The sequence below is a fragment of the Mizuhopecten yessoensis genome, unplaced genomic scaffold, assembly GCF_002113885.1.
Source record: "Mizuhopecten yessoensis strain PY_sf001 unplaced genomic scaffold, ASM211388v2 scaffold11139, whole genome shotgun sequence".
NCBI lineage: Eukaryota > Metazoa > Mollusca > Bivalvia > Pectinida > Pectinidae > Mizuhopecten > Mizuhopecten yessoensis.
The window spans coordinates 1,697,351-1,722,622 of record NW_018408899.1 but is presented as its reverse complement, the minus strand read 5'-3'; the positions used below and the strand labels follow the sequence as shown (position 1 = coordinate 1,722,622).

Below are 25,272 nucleotides of genomic sequence, written 5' to 3'. Positions count from 1 at the left end.
TTTCTCGCTTTGACAATAAATTTCAAGTGATGCTACGCATCATGATTAATTATTATAGCTATTACTTTCGTAAAAACAATATAGCGATAGCATATCTAGTGCTTATCATAATTTAGTGGAATCGAAAAGGTGGCCGAAAACTAAGTACGTTTAAGAGTATATAAGGGGATAAAATCATAAAGGGGGAGGGAAGGTTAACACAAATATCTCCAGATGAAACCAGGCACATTGGAAAGTACAACATTGATAAGGTTTCGACAGGCATTCAACCAATAGTAGCATAGTTAATTATCAAGGTAAGAGTAGTAATGGTTAAACATTGTATTTGTCTGTTCGACTTCAATATTTCTTAATTTACCCCACATCAATTTTTTGGGTTTTTTTGCAATAAAATTTGTTTAAACAAATCTCTATAAAACTCCGGGGATGATCACCAGGATCTTTATCCATGAAACCGTTCTCATGTATAAATTCTGTAGAACAGAAATAACCCATTTGAGTTTGAGTATGAGGACGGTTTTATGAATACGGGGCCCTATATGGTATTTGTCAGGTATATAACTAAACAGACATAATTTATATATACAACTCATTATGTTACCTGTAACAATTCCAATTAGCCGCAACAGGATCTTCAGTTAACTTTTCATCTACAATCAACAGAAAGAAAAAAAACATCATCGAACAAATAAAGGAGCATTCAAAAAACATCTCATGAGTCAATGATACACATAAAAAACAGAAAAATGATAACTGATGTTATGCATATTTTGTGTAAACCAAATAAACTCCGGTGACACTAGTATCAGCTAGCGTTTTTTAAATGGTGGAGAAAAAATCTATTTAAGACACTAACAAAACGTCGTAGGTAATCAAATTAAACTTCACGACATGTATTGAAACACTGTTATACCTCCTTTGACATGTAATGAATTATTGTTGAAACCGACGATAACGTATATCCGGTACAAAAAGGCAGGTAAAAATTCAAACAGAGACAACTTTAGTATTCATGAATAATCCAACAATCAGCATGTTCAAAACCATTTATAAGCCCACGGCTGCTTGTACAACAATCGAATGACTGTGAAAAGAAATAACACTTTCAATCGTCAGCATGAACTGACTTGTATTCTATGTCTTGGATCGTTAGTTACTTATACTATCATGTTACTGACAGGAAGCAGCATCATGGATGCACATGTGGTGCCGAAGACGATAACCCTACTGGAGCCCGAGTTCCACTTATGTTTTTATTTATTTATTTTTCGGAGTTTCACAGTCTTCCTTTTTTTGTTTAAATATCTCCTCATAAGGACGATACGGTACAGTTTGTATTTCTATTTCTACCGTCTGTTTACTGGATATGACTTTCGGTCCTTTTTTAGTTTCAATTTTCCGTTAACATCATCAAGTATCTAATACTATCATTCTAATGTTATTTTTACTGTTGTTGACACCAGACGTCAATACGGAAGTCGGATGTATCACAGTTGTCTCCTGTCTGTGATGCGCATTAAGAATGTGACGTCAAGCTCAGAGTAAAACCCTATAGTGACGTCAGTATCACAGGTAAAGGCTAAACTGACCGCTTTAACATATGTGCGGTTATTCCCCTAGGACACAGATTGGTCAACTAGTACATGTAAACAATGAACACTAAAACAAGTCCAAAGTAACATACAATCTGGTTTAAACTGAAATACTAAAATTCTGAAGTTTTTCTACATAATTATAAACTGAATAACAAATATATAAAAAAAATATACCACATCATCAGCAGACAAAGACAACATCAGACTTCCGTACGAACCGACCACAACAGGAACAGAGGTGATATTTAAACAAAGTGGAAGATATCATTAACCGGAAACAGAACCACGTGTTCTGGTAAGGTTTCCTACACCACATGTGGCACTCGTTAATACGTCTCCTGGTTAACTAACAGTTTCAGTCACCAACTACACAGTTAATAATTCGTTAATCATGATATACCATGAAATCACAACGAGAGAAAACCGGAGTGTTAATAGACATATTATTCGAACTAAAAATCACGGAAGATAGGAAAAATAAACAAAGGAAAGATTTACACGTAGACGCTTAAAAGTACAAGGAGAATGATACCATGCGTTCCTGGAGGGTAAGAGTCTTCTACTTCATCGACAACGCCTACAGTGTAATTCTGGACCAAAATATGATAAGACACGTCATCAGTTTGAAGAATGGTGTAGAGACAACAACGAACACTGAACACAAGGAAACCCTTCGATTTCATATCACACAAAGAAATAGATTCTTCCCAAGGGAATCATGATGGCAATCATAAAACATGCCCTTAGTCTTCACCAACTGGCATCTCTTGAAACCCTGAGTTGCTAGTCTGTGGCTCCCAGTTATTAACCCATGTTTATCAGCAGGACACATGTCAGTTGGACACAGTTGAATCCCAACCATGGCCAATGCTATTAATGAAGTTTCAAAACACTAAGGACTTCCAATGGTATTCCATGAACTATATGTGATAAACTTTGACCTCTTTTTCTGTCTAAAACATATGTAGACAAAAACCCTGTATTACGTTACAAATCTACAAATTTAGCTACAACAAATAGTGTACGTATTTCAGCAAAAGGTGAGAGCAGCATAAAAATCCTTTACGGCATTACAAAGTTACAACTTTAGCTACAACAAAAATATTACCTATTAACTAGGGTTTCAAGTTAACCATGCCGGAATAAGTTCGAGATACTATGTCATTGTACAGTGAAGCAACTTCGAACTTCGGCATATGTATCACGAACAAACTAGTAAAATTTAATTTTGATAAAATGACATTCATTATGTTGGCGTACATGGAAATGACCTGTATCTTTTCATTAGTAAAAGAACATAGAATGACACAATCGGACCAAGGAAGTGGAATTCAGTGAGAAACTATACAGAAATGTCCAGTTTTGTTTTACGTTTTAACTGGTAAACATTTAAGTTCAATAATTTTAAAAATAATCTAGAGGTTAGAAGTAAACACAGATGAACATGAATGCCACAGACTCAGCGTCATAATTATTACATAGCTGTAGATTTTCCTATCATGAACTTTCCCTTTCTTCAAAGTACATCCCTAATTCCTTTCCTACGGTGTTTACATGTTGCAGTTGGTATAATTAAGTGCTGTAGAACTAACGCGATCAGATCAAAAATATAATTTCCTCTACAACAAATTTGTGCAAATTATATTAACTAACCAGGAGACATCACACATGGACCAGAAGAACCAAAGAAAATATCTCCAGTTTGGGCATTCATTCAATCAAGAGTATCACAGTTAAATTACGCAGTTAAGAGTTCCATTGTCATTTCTTGTATTGTCCTTATATTGCTGAAAGTTAAACATTTATATAAATTGATGGGAACAACATCAGTTTGCATACATTGATCATCCGTCCATCTAAAACGACATTGTAAATAATTTCTCACGACGAAAACATGACGAAAATCAGAAGTATTCCAAAAAGCTTGCAACCAAGTAAGCAGCGCCAAAAAGCAATAGATATGTTCAAGTTGTTTGCAATTAATCGAAAAATGGTCCAAGGCAATATCACTTTCAATCGTCGTCATAGCCTGGTTCCAGTATCTATAATGAAGAAAAACATGTTCAGTAAATCTTCGGTAGTACGTGACCTATACAGACTTTACTGGATTTGACAAAGATGGTATCACATATGGTGTAATATACGGTATCCCCAAAGGAGTACTGGTTTTCCCCTATTTTGTCTTGATGCCTTCTCATACAGACGATGTGGTACTTTTGTTCTTTTCTATCAACTGGGTATGAATTTGATCCGAATGTTTTTTCATCTATTAAGACCAAAATGTGTCTAAAATTATCTTTATTGTGTTATTTAAACTGATTAGTCTGTAACGGAAATCGAGAAGACAAAATGGAAGTCGGATATATTACAGTAGGTCTGATGTGTGTGCTGCGCATAAAGAAAGTGACGTCAAGCACTGAGTAAAAACCTTAAGTGACGTCAGAATCACAGGTAAAGGCTAAAATAACCGTTTTAACATCTGTGCGGTTATACCCTTAGGACACGGATTGGTCAGCAACTGTTAATAGTAAACAATTAACAAATACAACGCCAAAATGACGTAAGCAATGAAGTACCATGTATCGATATCTACCAACAGTGTATCATGCATTGTCATTGTCGAAGTTAAACAGTGCAAGAAACCCACAATATCAGTACACAAGAACGACATTAAAACTCAAAGTTAATAGGAAATAATTACAACAGGAAATGAAGAGATCAAAATGTAAAAGAAAGACATCATGAAATATAGCGCAGATAAGGTGTTTCGGAAGTGAAAGCGTATTCCGCACCACATGTTGCAACCGTTATGATGACTACTGATATACACTGAAATGTCATAGTTATAAATCAAGCCAAGATCACCGTAATGTTACTTACTACAACGAAGAATGAAGTCTCTGCTTTTAACTTCCCGTTGTCATCAATGATCTCTTAGGGAAAAGGATTATTTCTCTATGTGATATGAAGTTCTATATTTTTTTCATTGTGCTCGTAAGTGTGCCTTGTTTTTAGTTGTTGTCAGTACCCCAGTTCTCTGTATGGGACACTGCACTACATTGATTAAGCAAAGGTGTCATCGATAAAGTAAAAGACAATTATCATTCTGAAATTTTTGGTCTTATTCTACTTGAACTTTCAGGGACTCAATGGCCTCCAGTTAGATCTTTCCGTGGTAGATATTTTGCCCTAAGTTTATCGAAGTTGTGTTGGTGTTTTTCTCTCTCTCGATGTAATGATCATCAAGACACACTCTTCAGTTGAAACTCGGCTTTGACCAATAATAAAACTGAAGCATCAATAAGCTTAATGCTACCAACGTGTTCCGGAAGAGTAAGCGTCTTCTGCTTCAATGACGTAACCGTCGTGCAAATCTAGGTCAAATTAATAGATGTCACGTCCTCATAGCGGGAACCGGGATAAAGACAATGAAATAACAAGGCATGCTTATTAGCATAATCAAAAACATCGACCCTCATAATACACGAGGAAATAACACATGTCCCAGTGAGACCTCATGATATATCTTAACCGTGTAGGGGTAAATATCACAATATCAAAATCCAGAATACCTTTTTTTAGAACTTTGTTCTTTCATAGACGGATTGGTCCTGATTTGAAAATGTGAACTATAAAAATTAACAAGATAAACCCGCTAAATTATGCACCAAAGAAAGTGATGATTATAGTGAATGCACACTCGGTGCCGATACATCAATGATACTCGTGTCCCCGGAAACAAATGCTGCCCCTCACCCCTTTCTTCAGTCTTTTTCCTTTGTTGAATACGAGTTCCGCGAGTTTTAATTATGTTAACTCTAACATGAAAACGCTGTTAAACGTTTTATGACCTCACAGCCTATCAGTGCTTGTATAGGTGTATATTTGTTCCTTTGGCTTTGGAACCTCGCCATCCATGCTTTTTATATCTTTTTGGAAAATTTGTCAGTTTCTTCGAGTACATGGTGCGATTAGGTCGCCTTCATTAGTTTTCTCTCAATATCTCGGTCATCTTAAAAAAAGTTACAGATTATTTCACTATTAAAGTGTTATACATGTTTCCCATCGAGTTCTCAACTCGGCATAAATACCACCAATGATATGACAATTGCCAGAATAAAAAAAATACTTTCACTAATGTGTTTAATGTCACGTTGTTATTTTATAGATTTATTTGGATTAATCAGAAGGTAGCATACCTTATTTATGAATTGATTGCATGTTGAGGCTTATATCCAAGCATAGAATGTCCATTGCTCTTGTAAAGCTTACAACACACCAATAGGATGTTAAATCGTACCAATTGTCAATGAGATCGCCTGATGATTGACATGCAAATTCATTAATTAATGTCTCCGATCCGACTTGCTCATATATATGAAGAAATATTTGTCATGCATCAACAAATAAGAATTGAAAAAAGAAGACATGTACAGCAACCGGCATAGCACACTTGACACTTCAAGCTAAGATAAAAACAAAATGAAATGATAATACAAAGACGGGGTAAATTTTTAACTTTTATTTGTCTTTGACATCCTGAGCCCCTCACTATATAACGGCATCACAATGCAAGACATCCAACAAAGCATGCATACATTCATATGTATGTACTGAAACAACCTAAGCCTTCTTCCATATCAAATATTTTCAATTTGTTTATGCATAATTACTGCAATATTCTATTAAAACAAATATTTTCTGGAAATCTTTTGAACATTTCAAAACACGGAAAATCCACTAAAAATCACTTTTAATTTTGAATGAATATCGAAAGTAATCATTATCATTTCTTCGTAAATAATATTTATAAGAATTTGATTTTTTTTTTTGTGAAATCAAGTTAAGTTCGTTTTCAAATTAAAAATCCATGGCATCTTCAATATGAGCACTTTGTAAATTATCATTGAAAGATTTGGGTAAGGACACCATTTGCATAACTTCATAGTCACAAAAATTAATTGGGAACAGTTGAGAGCAAGTCTTTAAATGATAATATGGTTTTAAATTTTAGAAAATATGCACAAATATCTACTTTCCAAACTGAAAATTATAAAAAGATCAGTATAAAAACATTATGAAATACATCTCGTCTTACTACAAAGTAACATGCAAACACCTCTTATACAGTTAAATATTCATCCATGTATCACTCTCCATCACTATACAGCTGCTGTGCTTCGAGGCACCAACAATCTCCAACGCTACTCTAGCTAACACAGGTATACCAAACACCACCAGATATTCATTAAAGGCTAAATATTGTAACAGGCGTCAAAATTCAAATTTTTCAGTGATGACCAATTTGTGAAAAAACAAGCGGATGAGCGAGAAAAGGGATGAAAACATAAAAATGCTATTGTTAAATCGAACATGAATTAAAAATAACCTACTTTTACAATACAACAAAGATCTATGTAACATTCATTAGGGACCTGCAGACACTCAATAGTTATTAATTATAACGAATATAGTGATAATACAGCTACTGTACATTTGTATATACTATTACTGTAGGACTATCCCTGTCCACTTACTCTAACCAATCATAAATACAGATCACACATTGTGCCCCTATGCACCACATATTGAGCTTTAGTGTACAATTTGAAGACATGGAATGCTCACCAAGTTGTTGTAAATACTTCAAATTGCAATACATTGATATCAACTAATGACTACTGGGATATGATCAGTATTGTTATATTTAACACTCTGCACAAAGGTATATATTTATATTACATGTATACTTGAAACAAACACTCTCCGATTCATATATATATACTTGTACTGATCAGACTGGTTTCAAAGCCCTATATAAGGCAGTTGTATTAACAACCATAAAAAACATACATATTGTATACACTTATCATCGCAACAAGAAACGACACAAGGTGTAACGGTCCCTACACAACAACTTCTCTGTCTCACAATCATTTACTTCCTATAGATTATTATTATCAACTTTTTACATGTCATAGACAATTTAAATGTCTCTCAACTTCAAAATTACATCCATGTTTTTTGTAATTAATAGCCTGTCAAACAGTTTCAATATTATCTAACAGCGATATAATTATAAACATAAGGAAACAGTACAAACTGATGTAATAATTCTTATTTTTTTGATCATATAAATTAGAAACGTTTATTATATTAAATAATTAACAACTCCTTCTTTTGTGCGAGATAAATTTCTGCTCTACACTTCGCCTGGTCCTGGCAAATGTATAAAGCAGAAGAACCATGCACTTAAGTACTAAGTTTGTGCTCTGTCAACAATCCTAGCTTTAAAAGAACACTAACCTACAACATGAATATAAAAAATATGTACAATTCATTAACAATAACTTTCAAAACCATAACTTCGCTTGACAATCAATCGCATGTTCAGGTTTACAGGACTATGTAATCATGATAATTATATATTGCATTATCCATTATGTTTCTACGAATGCAGTTGTTGATAATAAATATCCTGTGCATCATAATGTGTTTTACAGGATATCTCTGACACCTTACCAATCATAAAACAGCAGGTAATACTTGCTTATTCAAACTACACATACAAATTAGCTGCAAATGAAGCAATTAGAAAATAAAAATAAAACTATTTTTTTCCAAATGACAATAATAAAAATATCTAAAACTCTGTGTGTGAGGTATTCAAAGAAGCTTTGGCGAGGTAATAATAATTAGTTTGCTGGTATGGAGATCTGTACGAGCCATAACCTTTCCAGAAGGCAAATTCAGAGGTCTAAAAAAGTATTTGTATCACTGGTAAAATAAAAGTATTCATATTTTAAGTTTCACAGTAATATTTAAAATTATTAAAATATTTTATCAGTAAATTTCTCAGGATAAAAAATATTGAATATTCTATTATCTAAAATACAAAATGAGGTAATTATTAAAGAAAAAAGATAGGACACAAAACAAACCTGGCTTTTATGTCAAAAAGAATCATTTCGGCAGTCTATACACATTTATCTCAAAACTAAGGCCTTTTTTCAATTAAAACCTTTTAAAATGCAGTACATTTTTTATCAGAGCTTTCACAATGCTGATGAAGTATAATTAAACAAGAGGATAAAACAATACAACACCTGGATTATAAAACATCAAAAGTACTTGTATTACCACAACATCTACATATTATGATTAAATCTGAATACTTTATTAGCAACTTTTCATGTTTACCGTATTTTATGTATGAAGCACCCTGGCCAGTATTTTAATAGCCTTTGAATAATAGGTGGGCAAATATCAAGTGATGACGACGTACTTATGGTTTGTGTTGAACTGTGTAGGAAATGTTCAAAGTGAAATTTCCTGAATTGTGCAGAAAATACAGGTCACCATGACCTAGTTAAAGTGCTCAACACACCTTTACCCCAGATTTAACAACACATGAAATTGATGATTCTGAACTTCGTTCAATGTTCAGTGAAGTGGAATACAAAGGCAAATTTAAACCTGGTTTTAGTAGGCAACACATCTTCACCCAAAGATGTAACCATACCAATAAAAACTAGTTGCTTCTAAAAATAAGTTAGCAACAAGTTATTTTCCTGATAGAATTTAAAGCATGGTCTAAATTTGGAAAATTTCAGAATTGTAAAGATCATAGAGCTTTTCCTACTATTCCTAGTAAATTAACCCAGGTGGATACCTGAAAAGATGCTCTATAAAGTTATATAAAAAGGGAATTTCTTGCAATTTGACATGTTTATTTACTTGCAGTTTTTTTTGTACAATGGGAAGGGAGCATATAGGATCAGGAGTACTTAATATATCAAATACGGTAAGCAAAGTTTAAGCCACACAAAAAAGGATACAACAGTCATCATATGGAACCAATTAATTTCCATGGGCTTGGGCAAAATCAATGTCAGTTGGCATGACCTATTCAAAGTCTTGCCACATAAAAAATCTGGCTATAAAAGGGTTAAAATTTTCTAAAAATAATTTAAAACGTTAAAATAGAATCTGACAAGGGTGAAGATGTCATCGATGTGGAAAAACCTTTGTACTTGTCATAAAAGTTGTCGGCCACAATGACTTGATGTGACAAGTTGATATTACCTCAGAACCATAAAAAGCTACAGAGAGCCAAAACTAAAATGTTTTAATTAAAATCATTTTTTTAACTTAAAAACCCCACATAATTTGCATAGAACTTTAATATGCAAAATTCACTTGGCCCTACAAAATTTACAACATATCATTTAATATATATGGTTTATTTAACCTTATGGTATGTTTTTGAAACTAAAAAGGTTACTTGCTACATTGCACAGATTTGAAAAGATGGTACTCTAAATAATCAGAAAAATCAGCAAAATAATTAATCAGATGAGTCTTTTTGTAAAGCCATTTGTTCAGTAATGTATTTGGAAAACATAAAACAGCTGAATGAAAACAAAATAACTTGTCTGACAGAAAATTATCTGAGCTGTAGATAAGTAATATTTAACATTGATATCAGGATGTTGACAAAGTTTAACGGCTGCTACCGGTTACATTGTCTTTATGGATACTTCATTAAAAGATATGCTAAAACAGATAATTTTAGATCCCATATAAAAACATTATTAAAAAGATGTAGCATCATTGGGTTAAAACGAAATGTGCAATATACCAGGAAGATTTATCTCCCTTCCACGTTACACAATTTCAACCAGTTCATTTACATGTTTCTTTTGAAAGACATAATAAGGCATTAAATAGTATAAAAACAATGCCCTTTACTGTTTTAAGAGGCCCAAATCTTTGCTTAAAAATCCCATATATACCCAAAGGTAAATATTTAATCAAAACTTTAATCTATTGCGTTTTCTAAGATAATCAGGATATGATTTAAGCTAGAAAAATAAGACATTTTTTCTTTCTTTATTTCATGTTTCCATCAATCCTGGAAATTAAACCAAAACAATTCATTTTATTAAAATTTAAACAATCATTACATTCTTTTCTCCAACCAAACTTTATACTGTAAAACGCTTTAAGGTAAAGAGTTCCACCACTTTTATAATTCATACAGGTTCTCAAATGTTCATTCCTTGTCAAGTTTTTGTGATTTTCTGTATATTCATACAAAGACAAAGGTTGCTGGCCTTTTAAGTAAGTTCGAACGTTTTAAAACTAACCCTAGTAAACATTTCGAGTGATAACTCCCCTGAATGGTATTCCTTGTACAGTGGCCGGGGAATTAGCAACTCAATTTAAGAAAAATGGGGACAAATTTGAACTCTTCTTCACCAGAGATACAACACAGGGCAGTAAGACTCTCTATGTTTATGAGAAAGAAACTTCCAAAGTAATGTCACTGGAAAATATTTGCTGAATTCAACTTTGCTCAACATCATTAATTCTCTAATTAATCGTTTAATTAAGTCTCTGCTAGGCAACATTTTTTTTTTTTTTTAAATTGTCTAAATGTTCCACGTTTCTAGATGTTAATACAGACAGTGTAAAACTTGTGAAATACTAGCACTATACAGTAATCTGTATATTTTACAATTTGTATTATTCTTCTCTCAGCATTAGGCAGTCTCACTACTGCTGTTTACTGGAGAATTTCACCCAGTCAAACATTCATCATATTCATCCAGTCTCTTTATTGTGAGCTTAAAAGGCGAAAATTAAACTACAGCATGAATTTCCCTGTATGGAGTGTTCTAATCTAATTCCATCATACAAGACTTTGTGTTAAAAAAAGTCATATTCTGTCAAGCATTCAATCAATTTTGAATGATACTCAATACTATATTTTTTAGATACAAATATGTGGCATTCTTTCCCAAAAAGTAAAATCTGCTACAAAATACGATACCTCCATACCCCTGAAAAACATTCTATATTGTTAATTATTTTTATTTAGAATATATTTTAAAATGTTTATATATCTTTTAAGATACATCTGACATACTTGAGGACTTGTTCTCCTCCTTAAAACTACTATGAGCTGCCTCATAAACCCTGATCAATTGTCATAAATTACAGTATATAGGTTAGCCAAAATTAGCACATTATTTTAATTTGACACAAAATTAGTACTTACACAAAATGTCCGAGTATTTGTTTTAACTAATAATAAGAATTAACTGTGCTAAATCCAATAAATACAAAGCAGGTTAAACTAACGGTGAAACATTCTGTCAATATTTCCTATATCACAATGTCCCTAACGCGCAGTCCCCATATACTGGTGCGACGGATCCCAGTCGTAGGTCGTGCGATGCTGGAGAACGGGAATTTGTTAATCTCTATGCGGAACATGGCCTCCCGCAGCTGTTGCAGTGCTCCCTCTCGCAGCATGCCAAACACATCCACAGCCAACATGGAATCAAGCTGATTCAGATTTCTGGAAACAACAAGGGGAAAAAATGTAATGTTTTCTGACTTTCCCCTTTCAATTATTTTTGTAGATTCATACATATAATCATAACATATTTATTCTTTATTTACAATCAAAAAAAGTTTTTCTTTTAATATTTTTAGGTATAGCCTACTATAACCCCTCTAAATCTAAATGTAAGTTAATTAGCAACTGAAAGGAGCTGGAAATTTTCTGTTGAATTTGTAAGGAACAAGACATCTATAAAGCCAGTGACCTTTCTTCTTGATGTATGCATGCATATGCACATCACATAAGTGATGAAAATAATATATCATTCACAAAATTGGTATTACTGCTTTGGTCAGAAACAAGAAAGCAATTATGTTCTATATATGTGTTTTTTAAAATTATGACATCCCCTTCAATGGGATGGTTTTAACACTGGTCCAATTGACAACAAATCCAACAGGCTCAATGGACAATATGACTTAATATTTAACCTGAAGATAATATGTTAAGTTCAATACTGCCTCGTCCAAAGATATTTGATCCTTGTGTATTTATGTATAGACTAATTACACTTTATCTTCTCCGGAACTTCAAAGCAGTTATTACTGCACAGTTATCTTACTTTAGGATTCACTTCGGAAACCTTGTTAATCTGCATAAAAAATGACAATTGACCCCAATATCCTCATTACAAAAGAGAAAATTGATTCCTACGTAAAAGTTCATTATCATGCACATGGAAAGCAAGTTTTATTTCTATTCATTAGTCTGGGTTAACAGAGGTATTGTATGAAATATAAGTGACACAAAACAAGAGCTCAGATATATTTTTTCAATGAACGGTATTTAACAGAATGCTATAATAGGCACATGAAGGCTGAATAAACCAGCCATAAGATGTGATATCAAAAAGATATTCAAATTGTCTGAACTCACGGAATGGTACTTGGCAGAACTCTGTAGCAACGACTCAGGGCTAGGTACTCCAGTCTGTTGAGATGGTTGGCAATATGGTCTATGGATGAGCAGGTAAGTATGGTACAGTCACTGAGGTCAAGCTCTCTCAAGCCAGGACAAGTCTTCACCAGTTGAAGAACCTCTGTGGTAATACAATACAATAAACTATAACATGTTGATAAGATATTAAATTCAAACAACTCTCAGAAAGAGAGATCTTTTAATGTTGATTCATTTAATTGCCAAAAATACATTTCAAATCTTTAGACAATTTCCTTCAAAAACGTGAAATGAATAAGAACACCGACTGACAGCTGACCATATCCCCCTTCCTTCAGTCTTTTTCCAGTAACAATGAGCTTAGATACTTTTTAAACCCCTTTTTAACATCTACATATTACAGTGTATCACCAAGTCGAATTCCTGAAAGATTAGTCTTTTGGATTCCAAGAAAAGGACTATAACACCACTCCCACCCCATGGTCTATTTTTAGAAACTGACCTTGACCTTAGAAACTTTTTAAACCCCTTTTTCACATCTTCATCAGTGTATCACCATGTCAAATTTCTAGTAACATTTTTTTTTTTTTCAGGTAATGCTTGACCCCCCACCTCCGTGTATTTTTAGCAACATTGACTTGACAACTTTTTGAATCGCTATTAATGCGCATCTACCTACATGTATCAGTGTATTGCAATGTCAAATTTCAGAGATGATAATGTCTGGAAACAAAGACAGACGGAGTGTGAATAATACCAATACAGGGCATCCCCATCTCTGATGTGGTGCCCTAATAATTATGGGGGAAAATAGATAATGAAAAAGGTTTAACTTCATATACATACCATTGACTAACACTCCACACTAGTACTAAAAACCTTTTTTTTGATAGATCACATTTGTACAACGTAGGCTATCCCATCATTCTTCATGGAACATAAATTGAATAGATAATTCCTTTATAAACAGCAATACAAGTCTGCAAATGTGTGATTTAGAGTGATGATAATATTCCCCTTGATATATTGTTGTTTAAAAAACACACCCATTTTGTAAGTTGTGATGGAAGAGTGTTGATGCACCACCCTCACATCCATTACACAGGATACTTAAAATCTAATAAAGCAAAACATCACTTCTGTTCTACAGCAATTAACATACAAATCACTCAAGTTTACTTTTTCTTTTTAATTTAACATATTTTGATGTACACATTTGCAAAGAAAGAATTGTACAAACATCGTTTAACTGTTGAGCGTAATAGGGGCCCTAACTTCTTCAAACATTTAAACAGAATGAAGAATAACTCTGAACCCAACAGGTGAAATGTATTGCAATGTATTTGGGTTGTACTGCAATTTAAGTGGTCTTGATGCATTATTCAAAGGCCACAAGTCTGCTAATGCAAAACATTTCTATTATGATAATACTGTCTTAAATTTTCGTGCATCATTTCTGGTGGGTCATTGTTTTTCCTCATTTAAGACCGAGTTGTTGGAAGGCTGATAGAGATTTTATATGAGTGATGACTGTGTGTTGATGGATATATTAAGGATGTTAATTGTATATATCTGGGCTAAGCTCTTCATATAAACACATACAAACAGTGCAATGTTTAAAGCAGACAACTTTTTCATCAGAAACACTCCCAATATCAATGCATCATTTATAACTTAGTATCACTTTGATTTTCAATTACAGGCTAAACCAAGGGTAAATGATAAAACAGCTTTGCCATTGTTTCAAACAATGTTATCACTATTTGTAGATCTGAGAGTTTGTAGGCCTCCTGTACCTGATGACTGAAGTCCTTAGCATATATGGGGCTAAGGGCCTTCAAATTAAGGCATTACAGGTGACAAAACCAGCCAGAGAATTCTAATCGAGACTACAGAACTGGTTGAAATTGTTAACTGATGCTTGCAAAGGCTTTGGAGCTGTACAAGAAAACAGATCAAATATATCAGGATTTCCTTCATTTAACTTTGCTGCATGCCACTATGCTAATGTTTTTAATAGCAACACAATTTAATTTCGTAGATATGCAAGCTTTTTAGGAATGAAAAAATGCAAATAACTATAGGTGGCCAGATAGCAAGATAACTTCACTAGATGGGCTGGATGGTAATACAAACCAGATTAGTGGTGGCCATGGTCAGATAGCAGGACAACCAGATTGGTGGTGGTCAGATAGCAGGACAACCAGATTAGTCACGGGGGGTAGCAGGACAACCAGACTACAGAGGCTGGACAAGGTGACAACCAGATTAGTGATTATCTGATAGCAGGACTTGATTATTGGTTGGTTGATATAGCAGGAGAACGAAACTAGAAGGGGCTTGATAGTGGGACAACCAGACTAGTGGAAATAGATAATGTTTAATGCTTAACATGGATGTTAGGGGCGGTCTCATCACCTTTTTCAATGTTGCAATAATTTATCCAGTATTGCATTGGATTCAGAAAACCACTGTTTTGTAAAAATCAACAAGGTTAATACAATCTGAAAAACTGAATCCTTTACAAATACCACGAATATTATACATAGTGTTCCCCCCCAAATAAATTGTTATTTTTTCAGGCCAACAGTACAGTACTCCAACAATAGGGATTTGGTTTGTCTTTTTGTTTGAAACGATCTGTGTGTTGGTGTGGTTTCTCGCCATAACATTTCATTTCAGCTTCTTTTGAATCAACAGTATTAACCTTTGCAAAGTGTGGTTTTATATTTGGATACTTTAATATCTAGCAGGGGCTTGAATCATAACAACCAGAATAGTGGGGCTTGATAGCAAGACAACCCGACAAACTATTACTGGATAGCGGAACAACTTAACTAGAGGTGGCTGGATAGCAAGACAACCAGACTAGTCAGGCTGGATAGTACGACAATGAGCTAAAATTAAGCTTAATACCTTATATAGCAGGACAACCCAAATGAAGGGGCTGGATAGAGGACTGGACAGTAGGACAACTAGATTAGTATTATCTGTAGAGGTGGACCTCTCTGCAAACTCTAGATCAAAATTTCCTTCAGCAGAAGTTGCTAAAACCCCATATTTTTCGAATAAAGAATTGGCTTTAGCAAATTCAAGGAATAAAAGTCTTTGATAAATTTAACATTTTTCTACTTTATTTTTTTAATTAACAGTGTTTAGAAACTTTGTCATCGCCACAAATCCTGTTCTTTCCTTGTTTTTTACCCATATAATAACTTCATCAAGAGATGATGGAATTAGAAGACATATATAAACCAGAAAATTCAAATTTATCTTACATATTTAACTTTATCATGATCAATCATAAAACATCAGTTTAAGTTCATCAACTCTGGTCTAAAAGCTGACATGATCCTCTCCATTCAGGTATTTTTTTAGTGTTCCCCAAAGAAAATAGACATCATTCGCACCTATGAGAGCACACCCTCATTAATTTGGACTGAAAACTTTTCAAAGCTGATAATTTATCGTGATATGACCTTTTCACATGAATGTTTAAAAATGTTTGTGTTGATAATAACTGCACGTTTCATTGGGAAATCAACAACTTTTTTATTTACCAAACACTTTGACAAGATAATTCAATAATCTAGGCCTGACAAAGGGTCGTTTTCTGTTCTCAAGATCTTTGACCTGTGACCTGATCATCGAGGTGGCTATGCCATATTGCATCTTCATTAAAATGACGATGTTTATAAACCAGAGGCTTGGATTCTGTTGATTTGTCAAAATGTTTTCACTCATAATATTTTCGCACAATTTACAAAGAGCACTAATTTCATTTTTTCGCAATTAGTAATCAAAATTCTCAAATTGCTGAAAATGTGATCCGTAGCATTAGCAGAGGACCTCTAGTGGTGACTGGATAGTAGGGCTAGATTAGTTATTACTGGATAGTAAGACCAGACTGGTGGGGTCCCAAAAGCAGGACAACCCACTCAGACTAGTTGTGAGCAGATAGTGTGATTTTAACCACCCTAGTCATGACTGGATCAAATGGCGCTCAATTGTTAACTGAACACTTTCATCCATACTTTAATTCCAGTTTAACTATTTCAATATATGATTTTGTGTGAATATCTTCCTGAATGTATACCTTCATCCGTAATGTTTTCCCGCAGGCCGCTGAGGTTGAGTTTTCGAAGACTAGATGGCAAACAGAGAGACAGGTACACCACACTATGTCGTTGTAGACCAGACCACGCCATGTTTAACGACTCCAGTCTGAAAACAAAACAGAGAATAGCTTGAACTTTATGCAGACATGTGCCATCTAAATGGGGAGTAGTTTTACATGAATAAGACCAATTTCAGATCTGCCAGTACCGGCTGGATGGGAAGCAATTAAATAGATAGATTTGGGTGATGGGGTAATTCAGATTATTAAGACTCGGGATGGGATCTAAACTGCAAGTTCATCTGTGTTGATAATTTCATACCCTTCACCGTTTCATTATGCATATGTCTTTTTTCTCACCTGCGACAGTTTGTAGTGATTGGCATTAAACCAGCGGATGTTATTCCTTGGCACATGGCTAAATTGATGACTTCGAGGTTCTTGTTCTCTCCAATATGTCTGAAAAACAAGAAATCAATGTTGAAAGATATATTTTTGTTAAAACAAAACAGTTTCCCCTTAATATGCATTTGTAACATTAACATGGACACATATAGGTGATATTGGTTCAATTCAATTGCAAGTGTTGCTATAATATCTTTAATGATTTAAAGAAACTAGAATGCCTTTATGACATCAATGCCTCTTTGGCTCTGTGGTTGACTTATAAATGGTAACAGTGACCTTGTTTTTGACCTTAGACCTTGAAATACAAACTCTTCAGACGTATTCTCATACCTCATCTTTGTATAAACTTTGATGTTAAGAACATGTAAGTCAATGAATGGAGACAGGAGAGGACAGTCCTTGGTAGTCCCCCATTAAATGGTAGGGGCATAATTATATTAATCCAGCAAGCTATTGTCAAATTGGATATTAGAGTTGTGTTGGGTTTAAGTAGTGGCGTGGAGCGAGACAAGGAAGATGAGATATGCTCTGGAAACTCAGTGAGATGAATGCACAAATAAGACAACTATCAGCGATTTTTCAGGCTATTTTGGGGGAATTTTTCTTCTTCTGGAAATTGGTAAAATTTAATGCGAAAAAACAGATGGTATTTTTTGGGGAAAAAATTGTATTACAAGGGCTATTACCATACAAATTTACCCAATCCCAGGACTTCAGGTTTTGTTTAAGGGTAGCACAAAATTTAATTTATAATTGGCAAAGAAGTATGAAGCAACAATACATTGTATAACATCCATGGATAAAAGTGCCTTATGCTGCGGTATTGTGGTCTAGATTTTTGTGGAGATACCAATGTCGGCTCTGGCTCGACAAGTGAATCCGAATGCGCAGGTTTTGATAACGTCTGTGGTGGATGTTTGCATTTAACAAGATCAGACAGGCTTTTGGAGCCCTTACTGTCCTATAGTCGTTTTTTTTTGGTGTAGTATTTGCCGTTGTTAGACGATGCTTTATTTCCCAGTGATTCAAAATTAGCTAAGCGTTTGCAGACGACTTGCATTCTATACGCAAAAACAATGACCGGGTCAAAATGTACGGAATTTAAATTGTTAATCAGTTGGGAATTTCAGCGGAGCAATTTGGAATTATTTTGATGAAATCTCATTGGGAATTGGATCGGTATCCAACCCCATTTATATAGGCTGAAAAATCACTGACAATATACCCCAAACATCATTTAAAACCAGGTCCCGATGTAATAATGTTTACTCTACATGTATACCAGAAAATGTTACTTTCAATTGCAATATTGTCTTGTACAAACTGAGAGAAAACATGTCTGAATCTCAACAGGAATTTCTGCAACATTTACTTTAGAAAGAAAGTCTCCGAGTTACCAACTTACTGGCACACTTCGTCACTGAGCTGGCAGTGTTCCAAGCTGACCTTCTTCAAATCACGACACACGGAAAACAACTCCTCTAGGACAGACACGGGCACTGATGCCATACTCAGGTCAAGGTACTGAATTTTAGACAACCTGTAGCAAAGATAATTTCATATATCATACCAGATACATTAAAATGTTTGTGCATGATTTTCAGCAATAGTGTTAATCTAAGGCTCGTACTGTTTAGTACCATAAGTCAGTTTGAAATCTTAACATGAATGAGTGTTAATGATTGGTAGGGGTGTTGATCCACCACCCCTAAAATGAGAAAATAAGTCATCAAAAAATTACTATGTGTACAGCTAGTGTAGTGTGCATGTGCTTCAGAGGCATTTCTTCTTTTCCTTTTCCTGCAGGAGGAAGGCAATCCAAGTAAAACCAGTTCTTACTAATTTACACAGATTCACTGCATATTAGGATCTGAGGATTTTGCATAGATCTGTGGTTATATTCTGGTGATCTTTTATTCTAGCCAATCAATGTTTAGTTGGTAAGCACACATTCTGAATAATGTAAGTAATGTCACAAGTACACGATACCCTGATATAGAGACCTCATGTCCTGTAATGTATATTCCTTAATTTGATTTTGAGAGCTGGTTTTAGTTAGACTGGTCATAGTTAAACCACATAAGAGTACCAAAATTACAGGTTTAGTTAAAATTTCTGATCACAATGTTGGATAAGTTTGACTGTTTAGTACTTAATTCCAGTTTGATGTATCCCACAAAAATGGGAATGTCATTTAACTAACTCTCATAACATACCGTGTTGACTTGATTATACTTGTGAAGCCAGAAAATAAAGGTCCTTCCACCTAAAGCAGAAAAAAACATGGAATAAGGATCTCCATTTAATTCATTTGGGGTGAATACATGTCATGTAAATATGTGACAATGAGTTATTAGATTGTCATTCCAAATGTAAAAGTGTAACTTTTTACTGAATTGAATGACTTGAATGGATAGGTGGTACTAGATTATATACACAAATGTTACTGGGTGAACCAGACCTGTCTGGTTTTATAATTTGATGGTTAATGATCATGAGCCTCAGTTTCTAAGCTAACCCTCTCATGTCAAATGCTCTTGTGGCCAAGAAAATAACTTCCAGGTGCATTTTAAACAAGATTCACATTAATCTGTCACTTGAATTCAAGCTGTGCAAACCCACTGTTCTTTATTAGGTCAGCCCTTGTTGAACAGGTGTTTCAACATGATTTCAAATTGCATGTTTCCAAGACAAAGTAGGTAGTTAATATCACTACATTTTTAGTACCCCATTACCCTTCTTCAATTTGTTTCATGGAAGTAGCCAGTAAAAATATCTGTAGTAGGAGTATTACTTTTACCGGCTACTGGCTGGAAAGTTAAGACTTTATTGACCTGATATATATATATATATACACTTGCATTCTTTATTACCTCAGATTTAGTGAGACGCAGGAGTTGAACGCCCCTGTTCAGGATGTTGCCGAGTGTTCCTTTGGCTATGGTCTTGTTAGACAGGTCTACTCTCTTCCACAGAGAGTCATCTGATCTGTAATACATTTATAAGGGATGAAATATACATGATCATCCCTAATACTGAGTGTAGGCACTGAATCATCTTAAAACAACTGAGATCACATCATGTATATCAATTACTTCAAGTTCAGTGCCCATCTTTGAAACTACAAACCATAATTTTGTAATTAGGTGTGAATTAAAATCATACATCCTATTGTTACCTCTACATTTATGCATTTTGTTCATAAAAGACACAAGGGAATGTGTCAGTATTACATATGTCAATTGTGGGAAAATATTCCATGCATTCATATTCAAGAAATATTTCACTTCAGATTTTGATTGGCTCAGCAAATGAGTATTGTTTTCCAACAAGTCCAAGATTCATATAATTGGTCGGGTCAGGGGATTTAAATTGAGCTGAATATGACAAGTGTGGTACTTACACAAGGCGATTCCATCTATGGCAAACTCGGGAACATTTTGCAAGCGTAAATTTTGGCAACCAACGGAAAACAGCAAGAATAATTTCATCTGAAAGCCCACCGAAATAATCTGAAAAAGATAAACAGAATATTATGCAGGTTAAGGTATATATTATATGATTTATATAGACAATATAACATTAGAATTAGTGCTGAGTATTGTTACCTAGATCACAATACAACACACATTGCAATACACAGCCATGATACACGAATATCACGATTTATGGGGACATGCTGGTGATGGTGACTAAATGTGTGATGGACACTGGTCACAACAAAGATTTACTAATTTATAGTAAATTTCATTTTGTGTAGCTATTTTTTTTTTATATCATGAAGCATTGTGTCGCCCTCAAGCTTTGCAATACCAATTTTCTTCAAATACTAAAATATAGGACACAGAGTGGTTTACAATCTCAATTCTCCTATCATTCAACAGGTTAATTGCCATCATGGTATATTAAAAGAGCTTGACTGAAGATTAAAACATTATCAGCAGAAAAGTTTTTTAGGTAGAATATCATCACTTTGAAGTATTGAAGTGGCAATATGATACGTATTATCACGAGAAATATGGATCATATCAATAGTATAAAGGTATCATAACTGCCCTACTAAGAATTCAGTAAAAATAGAAGTATGCCCCAACAAGCTTCCATACTTAAGAAATAAAACAAGGGTACAGAGGACAAATACAAAAAGTTGTGCAACATGGAGTACTCATACAGGTATATGATCATGTAAAATTTAAGTTTGTTTTTAACTTTTTGAAATATTTGCCATTTTGGTGCATTAATCTTATTTTGAATGTTGTTTACTGTGGTGTTTGAATATAACAATTTCACACATTTTCTCTCTTTTGTTTTGACTGTATGAATTTATTTTACCATTCTAGATTATATTTTACAAGTAATATTACATGTACTGAGGAAATTTTGATGTGCGGCAAGATGTATATAATAACAAGAAAAGGCTGAATCATATACTTATCAGCTAACTTACCTATGCCTTGAGTATCACATATGCTTATATCACATTTGCTTTTCTGCCGACTGTAGTTGACGGGCGAGGACACATAAAGGGAGAGACTGCCATGCCTTTCTGATCCTGATGTGTTCAGACACTGACTGGGCTGTAGGATCTTTGGTGCCTGGAAAATTAAAAAAATATAAACACTTTTGCTGTGGGGGTGGTGAAGCTGCCTGTTTTGGCTATAAAACTACACTGTAAACAGTCATTTTTGTAGCATGTTTGTATTTTAAATGATGATATTCAGAAGATTGAAAGTGAATGTCAGAATTTCCCACGAATGACGGAAGTCCAGAAGTAAACGATGCATACAGCGCACCAAGCGGCGAATATAATTACTACGGGTGGTAATGAGTCTGCATTGTCCTACGATAATACTCGAGTGCGTAGCCAGACTATCGGTATCCTCAGGGCTGATTATCACTATACTGCATAATTGATCATGAACGACGGGAAAAAAACAGCAGACTCTATTTGGATTTCAGTCGTCAGTTAAAGACGACATTTTTCATTTCATATTCCTTCATAATGACTGTCTGTGCCCAGTATTGGTAAGTTACATGATCTCTGTTTCAGTAATAAGCGCCATTTTTAAAAACGTAATCAAAACACTGACATTTGAGATTGAACTACATTTTCTTGTGTAATTTCAACTTAAAAACGAATCATCTGTAGAAATAAACTGGTGCATGCCTGCATGGCTAAGAATTCATCATTGTTATAACTGATTTTTTGGCACATTTATTGAAGTATAGGTATTTTTGCCAAAAGTGATCCGATTTGGGTACTGCCTCCTACACAATTTTGATTATGTTAATGACTAATTCTTGGTGTTTTTATTCTATGACAAACTGGAAATATTATGAAATATATATAAACCTGTAAAAATGACATTGCTACAATTAGTTAATAATTTTGTGATGATATTACATACCCATGGGGATTTAGATAAGGTTTAGATTTAGATATATGCAGCCATGTCCCTATTATGAGAAGTATGGGGTACAAAAAAAAACAATTACAAAAGTGACAGGGAACACTGCATTCACATACCAAACAGTGTCTACATCTTCGATGTCAAATCTTTTTAAAAGAAAGCATGGCATGAAAACATTTTAACTTGGTAAAAACTTTAATATGTTACCATGGCTACTTTATAAACTGTTACTTTTGTTTTGTTATACCTTAAATAAAGGTTTTATACTAGATTCTTATGTTTTTATGAGAAAGTGTGTATCAAGTGAATCGATTCGAAAAAAATCGATTCGAAGGGATCAAAATCGAACAGATTCGTAAATTTCCAGATTCGTCCCAATCCTAGTATTTTCCTATTCATGAAAATGTAGAACATGACGACTGATCATGACTAGTGACCGTAAGAATTCTCAGATGATATTTTCTGGATCACTTTCATATATATGAGAAATTTAAAAGTTTACAACAGAGCCATTTTTTAAAACATTTTCAAAGTTATTTTCCATTTAATATTTAATTGCATCGAGTAAAATTGTTATGCAAATATGAACAGACCATATTTTCCTTATATATATGTTTTATTTGATATGATGAAACATTATTCTAAACTTCCTTTTGTTCATAACAAAAGTAATGAAAGGTAACCAGGTTTACAATCATAATCAACAATAAGTTTGTAATCGGAAACAGTAAACCGATCGATAATCGATTGCACAATATTGGACTGAATACCCAAATAAAGTGAATACATTACTATTACATCAATAGAGTTGTAAACTATACATAAGGTTTTGTTCTTTTATACCGAATGGATATCAAGCAACTTTTATGCATTTATATTAATCATAAGAATATATATGACTTTGAAGCATACTTTACATGAAAGACACTTAAATGCTTTGGTTTCAATGGTGAACCGATTATAAATATTGATTATGGAATTTTAAATTGATAATCAGAATCAGTAAACCTATTAATTTTCGATCTTGATTGATCATCAGCTAGCCCATCACTACTGTAGAATCATACAGCTGATTTAGCAGGAGGATATTTTACTCATCCACAAGTAAAGTGGAAGAATATGTAACTTTGTTAGAGTTTATCATGATTGTGTTGTATCACTATGGATACTATTCAGTGGTTCACTAATATCAATTTAAAGTACACTTAAATCTAGGTATTCAAGTTAAGCAACAGACTTAAAGGACTCAAAACTTATGTTGTTGTGAATGACATTCCTTTATCTTCATTATATCAACTATGTATTTCTTTAAACCTACCCCTGGAACTACTTGCGAGGCATTTGTTTTGACCACTGTAGGAGTTAGTTCTGTAATACTATCAGCATCACTACTGCTACTCTCGGATGACAGAGCTCCTACACCAAGCTCTTTGTACAGATGGTCAGTATCGTTGTCATTGAAGGACCACATTATCTTTGTCCTGGGTGGTTGAAGCTGACCAGATGCCTTCCTTTTTCTACAAGCAAAAGATGCAAAAGTTTTGAGGTGTCCTGATGATTTGTAAAGGAAATGTCATCAATCGGGCCACTTGTTTTAAATTTGTTGTTTACTGGTAGTTGTTTTTAAAATGGTGCCATGCATGGATATAAACAATATTCATTTAATTTACTCTGCATGCATTAGCAGCATATTAATATAAAGTCATAAAATCAGCTATGGGTGATCATGTGACTTCATTATGATGTCACATGATCACCCATAGAGCATTACCATAAAATCAATTATCCAAAATATTATTACAAAATCTGAAGGAAAATTAAGAGATTGAAGTACAAAATGTTATATATTTAAAAAAGCAGTTGAAATCAAAAATCATTCTTCTGCAATTTCAAGTATGTTAAAAGAAACTCACAAAATATTCAAAATCAAGTGTTAAGTATTTAATTTTCACACAGTTTCTAATAAATTTTATTTCAGATTCAAAGCAAATGCATTTTAACACAAAAAACACAAACATTTCTTCTTCTTTAGAATACTTTTAAAAACATTTCATTACGTTGCATTGTTTTGCATATGGTTTAGTTGTAAAAACAGTATGTACTCGTGGCTTCTACGAAGGATTCACACAGACAAGCAAAAAGTTTTGAATGCAAACGATTTATCCTCGCATGCCCTCCATCATGATGAATGGACAAAACGACATCCCAGTGCTACCGGCTGGGTCAAAAAAGAAAAACGTTTAAAGCAGAAATCAAACGAACCTGTTCATATCTGTTTGATAAAAACGTCAAAATGGGTGATACTTAAAAGATTCATACCTGGAAATTTGCACCCCATTTTCTTTCTGATCGTTTTCCATAGATTTTTTCAGAGCCTTCGACTTTCCCATCTTCAATTTTAGCGCCAATCATTTCCGGAAGTGGAGCCAAAAT

General features: G+C 33.9%; 1 protein-coding gene across 1 annotated transcript; it reads right to left on the bottom strand.

Moving 5' to 3' along the window:
* Nucleotides 1-8,447: 8,447 nt before the first annotated feature.
* Nucleotides 8,448-25,250, bottom strand: LOC110466582 (S-phase kinase-associated protein 2-like). Its single transcript, XM_021523168.1, has 11 exons — nucleotides 25,159-25,250; nucleotides 24,158-24,356; nucleotides 21,876-22,023; nucleotides 20,832-20,940; nucleotides 20,302-20,416; nucleotides 19,645-19,694; nucleotides 18,834-18,968; nucleotides 17,381-17,479; nucleotides 17,000-17,127; nucleotides 12,883-13,045; nucleotides 8,448-11,961 (listed from the first exon to the last, which is right to left on the bottom strand). The coding sequence occupies exons 1-11, from the start codon at nucleotides 25,227-25,229 to the stop codon at nucleotides 11,766-11,768; spliced, it is 1,413 nt and encodes a 470-aa protein (XP_021378843.1). The 5' UTR covers nucleotides 25,230-25,250; the 3' UTR covers nucleotides 8,448-11,765.
* Nucleotides 25,251-25,272: the final 22 nt, after the last annotated feature.